Source organism: Arachis duranensis, chromosome 7, assembly GCF_000817695.3.
Source record: "Arachis duranensis cultivar V14167 chromosome 7, aradu.V14167.gnm2.J7QH, whole genome shotgun sequence".
Lineage (NCBI taxonomy): Eukaryota > Viridiplantae > Streptophyta > Magnoliopsida > Fabales > Fabaceae > Arachis > Arachis duranensis.
In genome coordinates, this window is record NC_029778.3 from 48,226,673 (window position 1) to 48,245,952 (window position 19,280).

At 36.0% G+C, this 19,280-nt stretch overlaps 1 protein-coding gene across 1 annotated transcript; it reads right to left on the reverse strand.

Moving 5' to 3' along the window:
- Positions 1–12,942: 12,942 nt before the first annotated feature.
- Positions 12,943–16,769, reverse strand: LOC107458820 (aspartic proteinase NANA, chloroplast). The gene is made up of 2 exons (XM_016077026.3): positions 15,643–16,769; positions 12,943–14,035 (listed from the first exon to the last, which is right to left on the reverse strand). Exons 1-2 carry the CDS (start codon positions 16,407–16,409, stop codon positions 13,219–13,221), a joined length of 1,584 nt encoding a protein of 527 aa, XP_015932512.1. The 5' UTR covers positions 16,410–16,769; the 3' UTR covers positions 12,943–13,218.
- Between the last annotated feature and the right edge of the window lie 2,511 nt (positions 16,770–19,280).

The following is a 19,280-nucleotide window of genomic DNA, read 5'->3' on the forward strand; positions in this document are numbered from 1 at the left end:
TGGAGTTAAACGCCAGCTTTGGTGCCAGTTTGGGCGTTTAACTCCAAGTTTTATGCCAGTTCCAGCGTTAAACGCTGGAATTTCTGAGGCTGATTTGCTACGCCGGTTTGGGCCATCAAATCTCGGGCAAAGTATGGACTATTATACATTGCTGGAAAGCCCAGAATGTCTACTTTCCAATGCTGTTGAGAGCGCGCCAATTGGGCTTTTGTAGCTCCAGAAAATCCACTTCGAGTGCAGGGAGGTCAGAATCCAACAGCATCTGCAGTCCTTTTCAGTCTCCAAATTAGATTTTTGCTCAGGACCCTCAATTTCAGCCAGAAAATACCTGAAATCACAGAAAAACACACGAACTCATAGTAAAGTCCAGAAAAGTGAATTTTAACTAAAAACTAACTAGATCATACCAAAAACATACTAAAAACAATGCCAAAAAGCGTATAAATTATCCGCTCATCATTGAGCTAAGCAGAAAGTGGATGGTGAATTGCAGAAAATTAAATGGCGGGAAAGTAAATGACAGAAAATAAAGTGCAGAATCTTAAATGGGGAATTAGGGTGATTAGCATGAAAGTAAATAACAGAAAATAAAGAGAATGGGTAAGATCAGAAATGGGGAGTTCATTGGGTTCAGGAGGTATTGTATTCTCCGGATCAAGTTCATTTTCATCTCTTCCTCAATCAATGCATTCATTGATCTCCTTGGCAATCTTAAGTGATTGGATCCCAATTCCTTGGCAATCCAATCTCTCTAAACTTGAACAATTGCCCAATTCCTTGATTTAATTGCTCATGAGAAGAGATGAGGTATGGTCATTGATTATACCACATGTATTTCCAAATCAAAGTGTTGGTAAGGTTAAATGTCACAATACCCATCCAAACCCCAATTTGGTCCAACATGAGAAAGCATTTCTAGCAGGATCTCCTCATCCCTTTTCCAAGGCTCAGAGGAGATCCAATTATAGAGAGTTTCTTTCCCAAGATAACAATCCAATTAGATGAAGATCGAAATCTTTCTGGTAAGATCAAGAGAAAAGAAAGAAGAATAATAATGAAAACTATGATTGATCCATCAAATTACAACAGAGCTCCCTAACCCAATGAAAGGGGTTTAGTTGTTCATAGCTCTGGAAAATGGAAATAAAGAAGAAGAAAGATACATTCTAACTCTAGAAGTTGCAGAAAAGTAAAATATACAGAGTGTGGTTTTCTCCAATATGCCAATTTTCCTTCTAGTTCAAAACTACTCCTATATATACTATTCTTCTTGGTCTTCCAGTCAATTCTGCAAGTCTTGGATATGGGCTTTTGATCTTAAGTTGAAGCAGTTGGGAACCTTCAGTGGGCTCAGCTTTATTTGCAGAGAGAAAGTGATGTAAGCATGGACTTTGGCTTGGGGCGTTAGTGGCGTTAACGCTAAGTGACATTATGGGTTCGAGAACATTAGTGGCAATCACTTTTCTCACTAACGTTCCCCTCATATGGCCCACGTTAAATCCAATGTTAATGGCACTAACGTGGCCACTAACGTTGCCTTACAAACCTTCGCAAGCATTATTGGGACTTACCTTTCCCAATAACGTTGCATTGTGCCCCTAGTCCCCACGTTAGAGCTCACGTTAACTAAGTTAACGTGGCTCTTAACGTGGTTATGTCTCATCTTCGTAAGCGTTATTGGGACTCACCTTTCCCAATAACGTTGTCTTGTGCCCCTAGTCTTCATGTTAGAGCTCACGTTAACTAAGTTAACGTAGCTCTTAACGTGGTTATGAATGCCATCCCAATGTTAGTGACAAAAGTGAGTGTCACTAACGTTGGCTCATCAATTTTACTCCACGTTAACTCTTTCACCGTTTGACTCTGTTGACTATGAAGCTTGATTTCACACTAACAGGTTTGAAGGAAATTTCATTCACTAACCCAGTGCCCGGTTTCCACAATGCATTGCCCTTCATAGCTGCATTAGGAGACATTAGATAGACTAAGAGAGTCAGCTAGGTAGTACACAATGAGGATTCCCCCGCCTTGCTCACAGTATATGACGCGCTAATGATGTTTCCGGAACGGAGGGGTACTTTAGTGGAAGTTTTCTTAAATCCTGAGTCTTAACGTGACCACTAACGTGGGCAATGCAAGCTTGATCCAACGTTAGTTACAAAGGTGAGTGTCACTAACGTTGGCATTGTTCCTCTCTTCCATGTTAGAGTCCACATTAACTTAGTTAACGTGGCTTTTAATGTGGTTCATTGCCACATCTTGGAGCGTTAGTGGTGATCACAATTACCACTAACGTTGGAGTCTTTTTTGCCTCCACGTTAACTACCACGTTAATGTAGTTAACGTGGCAATTAACGTGGCTCATGATGGCTTCGAGGGCGTTACTGGTGTCCACTTTTCTCATTAACGTTGTAGGCTTATCCCTATTCCACGTTAGTACCTATGTTAACTAGGTTAACATGGATGCTAACGTGGCTCTTTCTTGCTTCCTTTGACCTGAAATTACACAAATAAAGTGCATCAAAACTCTAATCCAAGTCATGAAATCATGCATCATCCATATTAACATTCAATCTTTGCATAATTCTCATGAAAATAATGTAAAATTCACAATATTTGTCTAAATCAAGATGTAAGTGTTCTTTTAACCAAAACTTACTTATTTCCTAAGAAAATGCATGAAACTACCCTAAAACAGAAAAGAAAAGGTCAGTGAAACTGGCCTAGATGCCATGGCATCACGGACCAGAGCAGAGTCAAGTTGTTTATTGTAGAAATGAGTGCCCCCATCACTGATTAGTACTCTAGGGACACCAAATCTGCTGAAGATGTGCTTCTAGAGGAATTTCAGCACTGTCCTAGTATCATTAGTGGGTGTTGCAATTGCTTCTACCCATTTAGATACATAGTCTACTACCACCAGAATGTAAGTGTTTGAATATGATGGTGGAAAAGGTCCCATGAAGTCAATGCCCCATACATCAAACAACTCAATCTCTAAGATTCCTTACTGAGGCATGGTGTAACCGTGAGGCAGATTACCAGCTCTCTGGCAACTGTCACAATTACGTACAAACTCTCGGGAGTCTCTATAGAGAGTAGGCCAGTAGAAGCCACATTGGAGAACCCTTGTGGTTGTTCGCTCACCTCCAAAATATCCTCCATACTGTAATCCATGGCAGTGCCATAGGATCTTCTGTGCCTCTTCTCTAGGCACACATCTACGGATTATTCCGTCTGCACACCTCTTAAAGAGATATGGTTCATCCCACAAGTAGTACCTTGCATCAAAAACCAATTTTTTCGTTTGCTGCCTGCTGTACTCTTTGGGTATGAATCTCACAGCTTTATAGTTTGTAATGTCTGCAAATCACGGTGCTTCCTGAATGGCAAACAATTGCTCATCCAAAAAGGATTCAGAGATCTCAGTAGGAAGGAGGGATGCTCCTGCTACTGGTTTTATCCAGGACAGGTGGTCAGCTACTTAGTTCTCTGTCCCTTTTCTATATCAAACTCTTGTAGAAGAAACACCTATCTTATGAGCCTGGATTTTGAATCCTGATTTGTGAGGAGATATTTTAGAGCAACATTGTCAGTATACACAATCACTTTTGATCCTACTAAATAAGATCTGAACTTGTCAATGGCAAAACCACTGTAAGCAACTCCTTCTCTGTGGTTGTGTAATTCTTCTATGCGTCATTTAAAACACGACTAGCATAATAAATGACATGCAGAAGCTTGTCATGCCTCTGTCATAATACTGCACCAACGACATGGTCACTGGCATCACACATTAGTTCAAATGGTAATGTCCAGTCTGCTGCAGAAATGACTAGTGCTGTGACCAGCATAGCTTTCAGAGTCTCAAAGGCCTGCAAACACTCTGTGTCAAAGACAAATGGTGTATCAATAGCTAGCAGATTGCTCAGAGGTTTGGCAATTTTCAAAAAATCCTTTTTAAACCTCATATAGAATCCTGCATGCCCCAGAAAGCTTCTAATTGCCTTAACATTGGCAGGTGGTGGTAATTTTTCAATTACTTCTACCTTAGCTTGATCCACCTCTATTCCCTTGTTCGAAATTTTGTGCCCAAGGACAATTCCTTCAGTCACCATAAAGTGACATTTCTCCCAGTTTAAAACCATGTTAGTCTCTTGGCACCTTTTCAGAACAAGTGCTAGATGGTCAAGACAGGAGCTGAATGAGTTTCCAAATACTGAGAAGTCATCCATGAAGACTTCTAGAAATTTCTCCACCATATCAGAGAAGATAAAGAGCATACATCTCTGAAAGGTTGCAGGTGTATTGCATAGGCCAAATGGCATCCGTCTGTAAGCAAATACTCCAGATGGACATGTGAATGCTATTTTTTCTTGGTCCTGAGGATCTACTGTAATATGGTTGTAACCTGAATAGCCATCCAGAACACAGTAGTATGGATGACCTGCTAGTCTCTCTAGCATCTAATCTATAAATGGCAGAAGAAAATGATCATTTCTGGTGGCTGTATTGAGCCTTCTATAGTCAATACACATACGCCATCCTGTAACTATTCTTGTAGGAACCAGTTCATTCTTTTCATTATGAACCACTGTCATGCCTCCCTTCTTGGGGACAACTTGGACAGGGCTCACCAAGTGGCTATCAGAAATAGGATAAATAATCCGAGCCTCTAGTAATTTAGTGACCTCTTTCTGCACCACCTCTTTCATGGCTGGGTTCAGCCGCCTCTGTGGTTGAACTACTGGCTTGGCATTATCCTCCAATAGGATCTTGTGCATGCATCCGGCTGGGCTAATGCCCTTAAGATTACTTATGGACCACCCAAGAGCTGTTTTGTGTGTCCTTAACACCTGGATCAGTGGTTTCTCTTCCTGTGGCTCTAAAGTAGAGCTTATGATTACCAAAAAAGTGTCATCTTCTCCCAGAAAAAGTATATTTTATGGATGATGGTAGTGGTTTGAGCTCGGGTTTAGGAGGTTTCTCCTCTTCCTGAGGAGTTTTCAGAGGTTCTTCTGTTTCCTCTGGTTCCTCCAGATCAGGCTGAACATCTTTAAAAATGTCCTCTAGCTCTGATTCGAGACTCTCAGCCATATTGACCTCTTCCACCAGGGATTCAATAATGTCAACACTCATGCATTCTTTTGATGTGTCTGGATGCTACATAGCTTTGACAGCATTCAACTTAAACTCATCCTCATTGACTCTCAGGGTCACTTCCCCATTTTGGACGTCAATGAGAGTTCGTCTAATTGCTAGGAAAGGTCTTCCTAGAATGAGAGTTGCACTCTTGTGCTCCTCCATTTCCAGTACTACAAAGCCAGTGGAAAAGGCAAATAGCCCAACCTTGACAATCATGTCTTCAATTACGCCTGATGGTATTTTAATAGAGCCATCAGCAAGTTGGAGACATATCCGGGTTGGTTTGACTTCTTCAGTCAAATCAAGATTTCTGATAGTGGATGCAGGTATTAGGTTGATACTCACCCCAAGATCACATAGAGCTGTCTTGGTACAAGCACCCTCTAATGTGCATGGTATCATAAAGCTTCCAGGATCTTTAAGCTTCTCTGGTAAGCTTTTTAGAATGACTACACTGCATTCTTCAGTGAGGAAAACTTTTTCAGTTTCTCTCCAATTCTTTTTATGACTTAAGATCTCTTTCATGAACTTAGCATAAGAGGATATTTGCTTAAGTGCCTTTGCAAACGGAATCTGTATTTCAAGAGTTCTGAGAAAGTCTGTAAAGCGGGCAAATTATTTATCCTGTTCCACTTGGCGAAGTTTCTGAGGATAAGGCATCTTGGCTTTATATTCTTCAACCTTAGTTGCTGCAGGTTTATTACCTACAGAAGTGGTTGGAGAAGTGTGCTTAGGAGGGTTGTTATCAGCACTTGCAGGTGCCTGATCCCTCATTGGCATTTGAATGCCAGAATTGGATGCTGAATGGGCGTTTAACGCCAGATTGCCACCCTTTTCTGGCATTTGAACGCCAGAACTGGCATCTTTATTGGCGTTTAACGCCAGGTTGCTGCCCTTTTCTGGCATTTGAATGCCAGAGTTGGCAGCTAAATGGGCGTTTAACGCCAGTTTTTGACCCTTTTCTGGCGTTTGAACGCCAGAATCATTCCCCTCTGGGCTCTTACAGTCCTTAGAGGGATTTTGGGTAGTGAATTGGTCATCCTCTGTCAGATGTTCTTTTCTTGGCTTCCTGCTACTTTGATTTGAGACGTTCAATGTCTTTCCACTCCTTAAATGAACAGCTTGGCATTCTTCTGTTATCTGCTTGGATAATTGATGTTTTGTCTGAGTTAATTATTTTTCCATATTCTGGTTAACATCTTTGGTTTCTCGTAGCATCTCCTTAAATTCTGCTAGCTGTTTTGTTATAGAAAAGAGTTGTTGATTGAGTTCAGCAACTTGTTCTAGAGGACTAAATTTAGTGGATACTGCCTTAGCCTCTTCTTTCATGGAGGACTCACTTCTTAAGAACAGATGCTGATTTCTAGCAACCGTATCTATGAGCTCTTGAGCCTCCTCAATTGTTTTTCTCATGTATATAGATCCACCAGCTGAGTGGTTTAGAGATGTCTGGGCCTTTTCTGTAAGCCCATAGTAGAAGATGTCTAACTGCACCCATTCTGAAAACATTTCAGAGGGGCATTTCCTTAGCATCTCTCTGTACCTCTCCCAGGCGTCATAAAGAGATTCATTATCCTTTTGTTTAAAGCCTTGGATGTCCAGCCTTAACTGTGTCATCCTTTTTGGAGGAAAATATTGATTCAAGAATTTTTTAATAACTGTTTCCATGTTTTTATGCTTGCTATAGATTGGATCTTGTAAATCTCAGTCAGGCGGATTCAAATGGTTATGAGGTTTAATAGTAAAAAGAACAATAAAACATAAAATAAAATAAAGTCACTTATGTAGTTCCTTGGTGAGAATTTTATATAAGCGTTTGGAGATGCTTTGTTGCCTCTGAACCTCTGCTTTCCTGCTGTCCTCATCCAATCATGCGTACTCCCTTCCATGGCAAGCTGTATGTTGGTGGATCACCATTGTCAATGGCTACCATCCATCCTCTCAGTGAAAACATGTCCTCTACGGTTTCCTGCATGGCTAATCAGCTGTCGGTTCTCAATTGTGTCGAAATATAATACATTTATTCTTTTGCACACTGTCACTGCACCCAACAGTCACAAGTTTGAAGCTCGTCACAGTCATCCCATCCCAGATCCTACTCGAAATACCACAGACAAGGTTTATACTATTCAGATCTCAAGAATGCTGCCAATTGGTTCTAGCTTATACCACGAAGGTTCTAACGTCACGGATTCGAATGCTCTGTTGTCAGGAGAGGTGATTCAGATCCGTGGGTCAGAGGCCAAAGAGAATATACTCCAGCTGTCATCCAATGACTACGTTGAACATAATGTAGACCGCTTTATGGTTTTCAGGCACATAGATCTTGGCTAAGCGAGTAACGAAGGTTGAGTGATTGTCATGGGTCACCCCTTCATTCTGACTTAACTGAATTAAGTACAAGAGTATATCTTGGAGGAGAAGTAGGCGTGAATTGAATAGAAAAACAATAATACTTGCACTAATACTCGAGGAACAGCAGAGCTCCTCACCTTAATCTATGAGGTATAGAAACTTCACCATTGAAAATACATAAGAACAAAAGGTCTAGGCATGGCCGAATGGGCAGCCTCCAAAAAGGGTTCAAAGAACTCCACAAAAGGTCAAAGATTCTAAATACAATAGTAAAAAGGGCTATTTATACTAAACTAGTAAACTAGGTTTACAGAAAATGAGTAGATAGTGCAGAAATTCACTTCCGGGGCCCACTTGGTGTGTGTTTGGGCTGAGCCTTGAAGCTTTCACATGCATAGGCCATCCTTGGAGTTAAACGCCAGCTTTGGTGCCAGTTCTGGCGTTTTACTCCGGAAAATGGTCTCTGATGGGCATTTAGACGCCAGTTTGGGCCATCAAATCTCAGGCAAAGTATGAACTATTATATATTGCTGGAAATACCAAGATGTCTACTTTCCAACGCAAATGAGAGCGCGCCAATTGGACTTCTGTAGCTCCAGAAAATCCACTTCGAGTGCAGGGAGGTCAGAATCCAACAGCATCTGTAGTCCTTTCTCAATCTCTGAATCAGATTTTTGCTCAGATTCCTCAATTTCAGCCAAAAAATACCTGAAATCACAGAAAAACTCACAAATTCATAGTAAAGTCCAGAAATGTGATTTTTGCATAAAAACTAATAAAAATATATTAAAAAGTAACTAAAACATACTAAAAACTACCTAAAAACAATGCCAAAAGCGTATAAATTATCCGCTCATCAGCTTGCATAGAGAAATTTAGGCGTTTGGCCAAATTGCACCTTAAGAAGGGTTGCTTGCCAGGCTTCTGGATGGCATGCTGGGAGTGCATTTGGAGAAAGCATGGTCGTTGGGCGTGTGAATGTGGTTGCCAGGTGTGCATGCTTGGAGACTTGGGGCACTATTTTTTGCGTCAAAAAGATGATGGTGGTGCGCAGCTCAAACTAAATGTCCATTATAGATATATACATATTGTTATGAAGTCTTAGATATTAGCTTTCTAATGCTACTAAAATTTCCTCATTTAGACCTCTATAACTCAGGCTATAATCATTTGAATTTGAAGAGGTCAGGATTGAGGACATGGCTGCCGGGCATGCATGTTTTTCTTCCTTTTGGGTACAGTTTTGTTCCTTAGGGCACAATTTTGCTACCTTTAAACCTTACTTGTATTTTTCTTGTCAAAAAGCTTTAATTCTTGCTTATTTTGAGCCAAAAATTTCTGAAAACAAAAAAATCACTATTCTAACTCCAAATACTTGATTATTTATAAAAATCTATTAGAAAAGATAAGAAATTTAATTAAAAACTAAGAAAATGAATGAAAAAAAACCCTAAAAACCGCTTAAGATGACGTGTCATCACAACACCAAACTTAAAACTTTGCTTGTCCTCAAGCAAAAAGAAAAATAAACAGAATTATCTTAAGTGAAAAGAGTTGAAGGGTTTTAATTTTTGTAAAATGAAAGTGGGATTTATATAATCCTTGTAGTTACATTCGGCTTCTCTTATCGTTGATGAATCTTGCATACTTAGGATTTGAAAATTTCCAAAAACTGATATCTGAATTATATTATGAGAATTTTGGCCTTATATATCTTGAAGGCAATTACTTAACATTTTAATTTGGGAAAATATCTTTGAGGCTTCTGACTCTAGGATTCTGTCGCAAGGCAACTCTTAATGGGCTTTCAATCAATAATTTCGAGCCTGTTGGCCCAAGTTACTGGGTGATAAAGAACCCTTCGAATCTAGTTATCCAAGTCTCTCCTTAGCACAATCTCCCCACAAGTACATAACTACGGTTTTATTTTCTTAGACATCAATGCCCAGAGCCTCCTTGGACTTCTAAATGTTTTGTTTTAAGGCGACTCTTAAAGAGGGATTTCGATCGATAATCTTGGTCTAGTTGGCCCAAGTTATCGGGTGATAAAGCACCCCTCAGATCTAATTGCCTAAGTCTTTCCTTGAAACATAAACACCACAGGCACATAACTAGGCCCTAATCACTGGTGCTCAGAGCCTTAGAACTTTTGATTTCCTTGATCTTTCGAGGCACTTCTCTTTTTTTTAACTGCTTCAAGGAATTGATTTTTTTGAATTTTCATAATAATTCTTCAAATCTCTGTTTTGGAAGGTTCTTCTTCCATTTTCTCAAAATTCAAATATTTCAAATTCATCAAATATAACCATCTCTTTTAAGCACCAACACTTTCATTTGAATTTATTATTTCAGTCTTTTCATTAAGATATCCTTTATAACAAGTATTATAGGAGGAACAAACATTCAAAATTCAGGCCCTAAACTCTACCTGAAGTGTTACACCCAAAGGTCCTAACCACTTAGTCAATCGATACTTATAGCATGGACACCTAGATATCCATTGAGACCTAAACAGTTCAATGTTGAAGACATATGCAACAAACTCGTTAACTCCCTCAAAAAATTCAAGTTTTAATCCCCTCGTCCATCGTTACCGCTATCATACATCTACAAATGATGACTTGGAATCATTTTACAACAAATAACCTAGAATTCAACCAACAACTCAACTTGTTAAAATTTTTAGAAATTTTGGCAGAGTTTCTTTTATAATTAGAATCTTTCACCAAATTCAATTATCATTTTTTTTACAAACTAAACACGTTTTTAAACAATTTTAACAAAAATCGGCAGAGCTTCTCCTAAATTCAAAGACATCCACCAAAAAAATCTATTACTTTTCACAGAAAAAACAGTTGCATGCATAAATTAGACAAATACGCATTCAGTAAAATATCAAATCTTAGTCGTTCTAGTGTGCAATCCCTTATTACTCCACAATTTTTCAGCAAACAAGAATTTCGAGAAGGCGCCACTATACAACCTTCTCCCATTTTCATCCTAAAACTCTATCATAGAAAAAGTAAGTCCAATATAAAACATAAACAACATAGCATGTTTAGAGATGAAAAATCGACCTGAGTATTTTGAACAAACAACCCAAGTATATATCAGCACGAACAACCCACAATTAAAGTTACACGACTTCAAAAAAATTCTAAAATAGAAGTGAGTTCAGTGAAATGTAAAAATTAATAATCAAAACTTAAAAATCTAACCCGAAAAATTAATAAAGTTAATGAAATATAAAAAATTAATAACCTAAAAAGTCTATTTAATTTCATCAAATTTAAACATGAATTTCTATATTTCAAAATTTATAATTGATCTTATATTTTAAACTAAAAACTAATTAAAAATATTCTATTATGTTATGATATAGTATAACAAACAATATTATTTTTTTTCTATTCATGTTATTCAACTAAAATATGTTAAAACTTCTAACACTGTGAAATTTCTTGCTCTTTTGTAAAAGAAAAAATAACACGAGAAATATTAACTACTTATAACTTAATAAAAATATCTTAAATACAAATTTTCTAACACATACATAACAAATTAAAAATAGATAAATTAGTATTTATGTTTTAATTACTCTAAACTAATTAGTGAATGAGTTAGCTGGAGACAGTGGTGGCGCGAAAGAATTTTCTGGTGTGGTGGCGGCAGCACGTATGGCACAATGGCGACGGCAGTGACCAACCTACATGGGTGCATTTAGTGTTTCAGTTGAAAAAATTGCAAATGTAAAATAAGATAGAATAAAAAGAGGGATGAGCACAACCTAATTAGACGGAAGAATGGGGCAGCTCCGGCGACAATAGCAACGGCAGTGACGAAATCGACGGCAAGACAACAAACCACGCGTGCAAAGAGTATTTGCCTAATTCACGCGGTCTTTGGAGGCTCTTGGTGGTGTCGGTGCTAGTGGAGGGGCTACCGAAGGTGGTTTAGGGGAGAGAGTCAGATAGAGGAGGTTTAGAGAGAGAGAGTGGGTTTCGAAATTAGGGGGAAGATTGTGTGAGGGCGGTAGCGCATTGCAGGTCACCAAAACACTGCGTTCCACTAATTGAATGTACTGTCGAATCTATCCGCCGATAAATCCGACGCTATATTTTTGCACGTTTTCCATTTTCCTTCCAACATTTACTGCCAAATTTATCGTTGGAAATGCAAATTCACTGTTAATTATTTGAGCTGACAAATTTATTGACGTGCCAGTAAATTTACCGGTGAATCTGAAGCTAACTTTCGACAAAAAATTTGACGGTATACAGCATTTTTTCTAGTAATAAATTAAGAATCAATTCATGGAAAAGGATATATATATATACTCTCTTCTCTGTTGTTACTGTTACCTTCTCCATAGCTTATTACACTCTACATGCCTTACAGTGATGAAAATTGAAAGAAGAACAGGTTGGAAAGGTAACTTTTCAAGGCAATGATTTAATGGTTAAATTAATGACGCACATAAGGTTTGCGAGATAAGGAGTCCAACATGTTTGTTGACAAAACATATGCTTTTATATATAAGTTTTCGTTTATACTCTTTGTCATCATGTAATGACGAAGACAACTGAAAAAAAGGAAGAAAGGCGTATACTCTTTGTCATTGACATAATACCATTATATGTGATGCAGACACATTAGTTACATTTAATCGTTATAAATTGCTATTTGATCGTGACATCTCCATCTCCATCATTTTAGAGCTATGATCAATGCTTTCTAGCCACGATGCATGCACATGCACACTTTTTATTAGAAAGAATACATTATTGTTGATTATATTTTCATATCAATTTTACGTAGGACAGATAATTACGTATGTACCACACCATTTATTTTGTATGTTTTTTTTTATCTTATTTATAGACTTATATATATGTAACTGTTGAAAATAATGATATTCTACAAAATGTTAGAATTTTATCGAAAGATTTTTTTTATTAGTTTAAAATAATCAATACGTAGAATGCTGTGATTGAGGGATAAATGGTGTTTACCTTCCCATGCCTTTGAATCTAAAAGGATCAGTAATAATCTCATATATCTAATAGAAATTCTTTTCCAGAAAAAATGATACCTTTTTCTTGTTCTCACTACTAGCTGATTTTAAATGTGTGGTCAAAGAATAATATTTTTTAAATATTTTTGTTAAATTAATAAAATAAAATAAAAAATATTTCTAATCTTTATATCTTTATCATTTTTTGAAATCTCTCTTCTGATTTAAAATCGTGATTTATCGTATATCCCTCTATTCTGTTTATGCAATAGATAAAAGAAACCAAAAGAACCGTCCAAAATCATCTTTGGAAACCATATCTGATATCTCATCCCTAATTTGATTAAATAGGTGCGAATGATTTAAATATAATCCAAGAATTGATTCCGCTAGGAAGGAATGAAGAGAATAATAAGAAGGCAAGGAGATAAGTCTGGACTCTGGATGCAATATGTGATCCTGCCACGTGTCATAAACAACTCAAGAACTTCAATTAAATGTATGATACACATGTTTACAAGTAATAATTTACCTCAAAACAAACACCAAATGTGCATTGTTTCTTCTATCTCCACAAGGAAACGAGGGAGCCAAAATCAATTAAAAAGAAAAACTTACACAAAAATGAAATTAACCACTTTAGGCGAGGTAAATTTGACTAACCAAAATAATAGTAAAAGTCCGATTCACTTAAATAAAATTAACTAGTTGCAAGAAGAAGGAGCAAATCCTACCGTGTTAAGAGACAAGTCAAATTCCCAGAGATGGTTTTGTTGCATGATATTCCCAATAACATTGGCACCAGGACCCGTTGTTTCAACAATCCCTAAGCACTTAACTTGTGGAGCAGCATCAATGATGTAACTCTTCAATGGTGGCTCAAAGGTGACACCCCCTGAAAAATGGAACACCAACCTTGGCACCACACTCTCATCATACCCTTGAGAAGTATCAAAGCACAATTCCAATGGCCCAAAATCCCCATCAGCCAATTTAACATTGGCCAAGGATTTGTTGAGTGCCTCAAAAACAGGACCATATGCTTGGTCAACTAGTGTGGTCAACGTTGTACCTGAGTCAACTATGGCTCCTCCTTGTGAATTGAAATCCCAAACCTGAGGTGGGATTTTCAGCATTTGATCACCAATTGAGATTCCAATGACATTAACACCATACAATGGAGGAATCAAGAAGAGTTCTGTTCTCTTTATTTCACTTAGTGTAGTGACATTGTGGTTACCAAAGAATAGGTGACTTGAGACATCTCTGTGGCTCAAATGGTCAACTAGGCAATATGAGAATTTGCCACCATATTGCAGTGTTGCTTTGTCAACAAATGATTCTTTAGAATAGCCAAGTCCTAATATTCCACTTGTGTCTTCATTGAAGGTTACACCATTCAGCATGGAGTTTGTGCATCCAATTGTCAGGTTTTCCAATTTCCCTTGCTTTCCACTTGTGAGGTCTACTGTGATCGTGTCCGTTCCGAAGAAACCCTTTGCAGATGAACCATCAACGTAGCTGTCAAGGATTGCACATGTTATTTTGGTCTTTTTTATTTTGTTAGTCAAAACTACATGATATAGTTGATTTAAGGGTCAAAATATCTATAGCTATGACCAATTTCACATATCTATTCCGGATTGTAACTTCTGACACAGTTAGTCACCTAGGACTTGAACTAAGATTTGGATTAAGCAACATAGCCTTTGTTATCATGACATGATATGAGAGTTCCTATGACTTAAACATCTAGAATTCAATCTTTATTGATCCAAAAAAAAAAAAAAATAATTTCAGCATAAAATGAATAAAAAAAGGGAAAGCTTATGCATCACACAAACCCAAAAAATCCTATCGTATAAGATGTACTAAAAATATAACGATTCATGTGTATCATGACACTTACTAGCTGAGCTAGATACTAGTTGCATTCTGTTTTTTAATTTCTGGGGTGAACTAGGTTAAACAAATGACCAATTTAAATAATCTTTGTTCCAACATGGCGTTGGATGCACAAAAATGTTGGTCATGTGATACTCACCTACTAACATTAACTCTCATTTATAACCAATGGTTGAAAGCTGGAAAGAATGGTTGCTGGGTCACCAGCAGGATCAGAACAACTTTTTGGTGCTTGTGTGTGTGTGTGTGTGTGTGTGGGCAGGGGTAACTTTTTTGTTAATTAGACCCCACAAGGCATTTTTTCCTTCAATGACAAGCACACATTAGATCTTTGATTATGATATTGATGGCCATATACACCATAAGCAGGCTTATGATAAATACACTCGCTCCTTTCTGAGCTTTAAATGCATTGACAGGATAAGAAAAAGTGACTGTTTCTTCATGTATCTTCAAGGGTGAAATGAAATAGCCTTTATTGCTTTTAATAAGTTGTGAATGTTAAATTTAATTGGATTGTGTTTTACTAAGTGAGAATTTAATAGATACCTGTTTAAACTAGTAATTAACCTCTCTTCACTCTAAGTTAGCTATAAACCAACCAAACTAAATGTGATGTGAAAAAAAAATCTAGAACAAAATTCAATCCACCCTCTCTTATAAAAAGGGACATCTTCCAAATAGTAGTATTTTAGGCTAGCTTTTAAAATTGGAACTTGACTACTTATTATTGTTCTCAGAAAGAAAGGACATAGCTCCTTCCAAACCGTCTTAGTTGGCCAAACTCCTTGCCCACAAAAAAATTTATAAACTAAATTTGAGGTCGAAAAAGATAGCCATTAATTTCTCTCTCTCGTTAATTGAATTTGAAGAGTCATTTTGAATTATCCGATTTTTTAGGTCTTGAATTTGCCGGAACAAAGAAATTTAAAAGGGAAAAAAAAGTGGAACAGACTTAATTAGCTTTGCTTCAATTATAATGCTTCTTGTAAAATGCAAACTCACTCTCTTATCTGAAAGAAAAAAAAACACCCACTCCGCATGTATAATACTGCCAATGCTCCCTTCTTTCACAACAACCCATTAATTCAATTCGGCTAAAAATTAAATGAAACCAAAATTTTAAAAATTAAAACACAAGAAACAAGACAAAAGACAAAGGACATAAACAAGCAAAATAACAAAAGAAAAAAAAAATTAAAGAACAGAACTTAGTTACCAACCTGATATCATATAGGCAGGGATCAGAAGGCCTAGGACAGTAAGTTAGAGAAAACAAATCGCTGAGATCAAATTTGCACTTGAGGGATGAACATGTAACTGCCTCAAAAGATTTCGAATGCTGCGGACAAAATACACCATCACCACATTGTTTATTAGTAGTATTCTTCGGCCTTCTTATTCTTCTCCTCCTTCTTTTTGTTCTCCTTGATGACCTCGTCCTCGACCTCGGCCTTGTTCGACGGTGACGCTTCTTATGCACACCAAGAACGCTAGGAGGCTTCTTATCCAAGCAGTTAAACCATGTTAACTCGTTTCCGGTGTCAGCAACCACCCAGAACTTCTGGCCGGGGGTGCCGACTTCGACCTGGACAAAGTACTCGCCTAGGCCATTGTCTCTGCCCGACTGCATTGGCATTTCGAACGTTTCATAGTTCTGTCTTCTGTTATTCAAGTTGTGTTTCTTGTTGTTGGTGGATATGCTCCATCTTTCGTTCATCCTCTGGCGCCTTACGGCGTCTCGCTGGATGAATCCTTTTATGTATTCCAGCTGATCCAAGGCGCCATTGTTGTCGCTGTTTCTGTTTCGGAAGAAGCGGGAATCGTGCCTGTGCACGAGTTCTATTCTCATCTCCTTGCCATCATCGATGTCGTTTTGTTGGTAACCGCCACCATGAGCAATGTTGAAGGAGGTTATTGTTATTATTATGATGATGATGAGGATTGCGGCGGTTCCACTTCTCCATTGCATCCTCATCCTCATCTGCATATATGTATGTATGTATAGGTATATAGAAATTTGTACAAAATGTGTTGAAGTGACAATAGGTTTAGGGGAAATAATAGAGGGGTTTTGGTGATGGTTTGATTGAGAGAGAGAATAATGATGAGGAGCTAGAAGAATATTGAAGAGGGTGCTTGAGCTGGTTTTGTTGAAGATGGGTCCATTTTGGTAGGAAAAAAAAAGGAAAGAGAGGGAAGAGAATGGAGAAAGGAAAAGATACAGAAGCAGTAAGAGAAGAAGATATTGAGAGGTACAGATACAAAAAGGGCAGGGCCCTTCTTTTGTTTTCGCCTTTCAGAGTTAGGACTTCGGATTCTTCCTCTTTCCTCTATATATATATATACAACTTTAACAAAAATTAACATTTTTTTATTCATATCCGTTTAAATTTATGTGGCATTATACCAAAAGTTAAAACGTATGCTTATATTTTTTATTATTAATAAACATAATATAATAGATAAATAAACATGGATTATAAAAAAAATTGTTAAATATGTTATTTTCTTTGTGTTTCTGTTAAAATCAAATGTGACAAAAATGTAAGTAGCAAGAACCGCATCGATTAATAAACTGGTAAAATTACTGGTTTAATAATTCATTGATTCGATTGAAATTTAACAGAAATCAAAAGATTTAATTAAATATTAAATAAAATTATTAAAAAAATTTATATATAATTTTAAATATATAAATTTAATAAATCATTTTTTTTTACTTTTCTTCTTTTGTATTCTCTGTATGTTGAAATCTTTTCAACTCATTTAATATTTATTTTGTAATTAAGAGAGAGACAAGCAATATTTAACATTACGAAATTAAATTTTGCTAGTCTATCATTATTGGTTTTCTTAGTATTTCTCTACTTTATATAAACACAATGAGAGATAAGAAACATAGAGAAAATAAAGAAGCATATAAATGGTTTGGTTTGGGATCGGAGTTAATTAGTAGTGCTTACGAATTTGATTTTGGTGGTGCCATCAAATAATTGTGGAAGCGGCGTTTCAGTGCGGTGGACGAGAAGCTTCAAGAGTTCGACGACATTTTTAGGATTGCAGGGCTGCGGTGGAGACGCGACACCAGAAAATACAGAGAGAGAGAGTTCGACAATGACAAAGAAGCCGGGCTGCGGAGGCTGCGGTAGCTGCATGGTTTTGGTGGATCCTGTGGGGGCTGCGGTAGTTGTGGGTTTTTTGCTCTTTCAATTTCAAACTTTTACTTCAGTTTCAGAGAGGAGAGGAGTGAGAATGAGAGTGTGGGATTGGGTTGCGTGGGAATTTAGGATTTTTTTTTTTAGGTGAAAACGGCGTCATTTTGGAGTGGTTTATGGAATTAAAAAAATTTTTAAAAGCAACAGATTTTATCGATTTATCGGTTAATTATCGATTTGTAACTATTTTTTTTTTGTCAAATAATTTATGAAACTAACGGAATTAATTTGGTGATCGATTTTGATTAATCCAGTTGAACTGATTAATTTGATTCGGTTTTTAGAATTATACAAAAATGAACTTATTTATGAAAACATGTTTAATAAAAACAATAAACTATAAAATGGTATCCAAAATTTATATTGCTAACAAAGATAATTTTTGAATAACTTAAAAATGTAATAATTAATAAATATTATATTTTTTTATAAATGACAGAAAAAAATTTTACATTTAACAAATAATTTGTGCATTTGATATGAATTTGTGGCAATATTTTAAATAACTATTTAACAAAAAATCAAAGTAAAATTCAATTTCTAGAACTTTTTTATTTTTTAAACAAATTTAGTCATATGCAACAAATTTTTTTAAAAAATTTGTTTGGCATAAAATTACCAAAGTTTAAAAATAAAACATTTATTTTTCTAATAATCATTGAAAGAAATCACAATAATAAAATTTAATTTTTAAATTCATTTTTAAAATATATATTTAATATTTAGTTAATTTTTGTTATTTTTTAAAATTTTTTGAAAACTTATTTGCAGTTGGTATCTTTTAAAATTATTTTTATTTTTATTAACGATATAAATTTTTGAATACTATTTTAATAATTTATCATAAAATAAACTATTTTTTAAAAAAAGCATATTTGCTTAGGTGAGAATAATTACTAGTATTATTTATTATATATCATTAACATAAACAAGACCTCAATTGTTTAGGTATGAATATCTTATTTCGAATTAATAATTCTGTTTTATTTTTCCAAACTTGTCTTGATTCGCTTGTATAGTTGTTACTTGTTACACAGTTATTTGCTCTATGCTACATTATTGTCTTATTAGATGCTGGTTTTGAAGACCACCCCCTACCCTAGATATTTTATTTTTATGTGGGGTTTTCCTTTTCACACTAGCTTTTTTAAGTTGTCCTTTATCTGTCGTGATTCTCTGTTACGGTCTTACCTGTATCATTGGATTTAGATGAAATGATTTAATTTGTTATGTATGTTAATCACTCCAGTCGGATAATTTTATAAAAAAAAATGCAATATAATTTAAAATTATTTTATTTTATATTTTTTATTATTATTTATATTTTTATTTTTTAATTATCACTGAAATAATTAACACAAGACGAACCAAAAAAATAGAATAAAAAAGTACAACCAGAAACAATTTCTGTGTTATTTTCGGCACAGTGAGTAATAACATGATCTAAAAATGACATAAACTACCAAATTTATTATCTTATTAAAAAATATGATATTATTTTTATGTAGACAAAAATTTTATATAACAAAGAAGAAATTAATTAATTATTTTTTGTCTATTTTTTCTCTCAAAAATATAGTCAACTCTCAAATTATTCTTTTATGATTTTTAAAATAGTCTGAAAACATATCACACTTATAAAA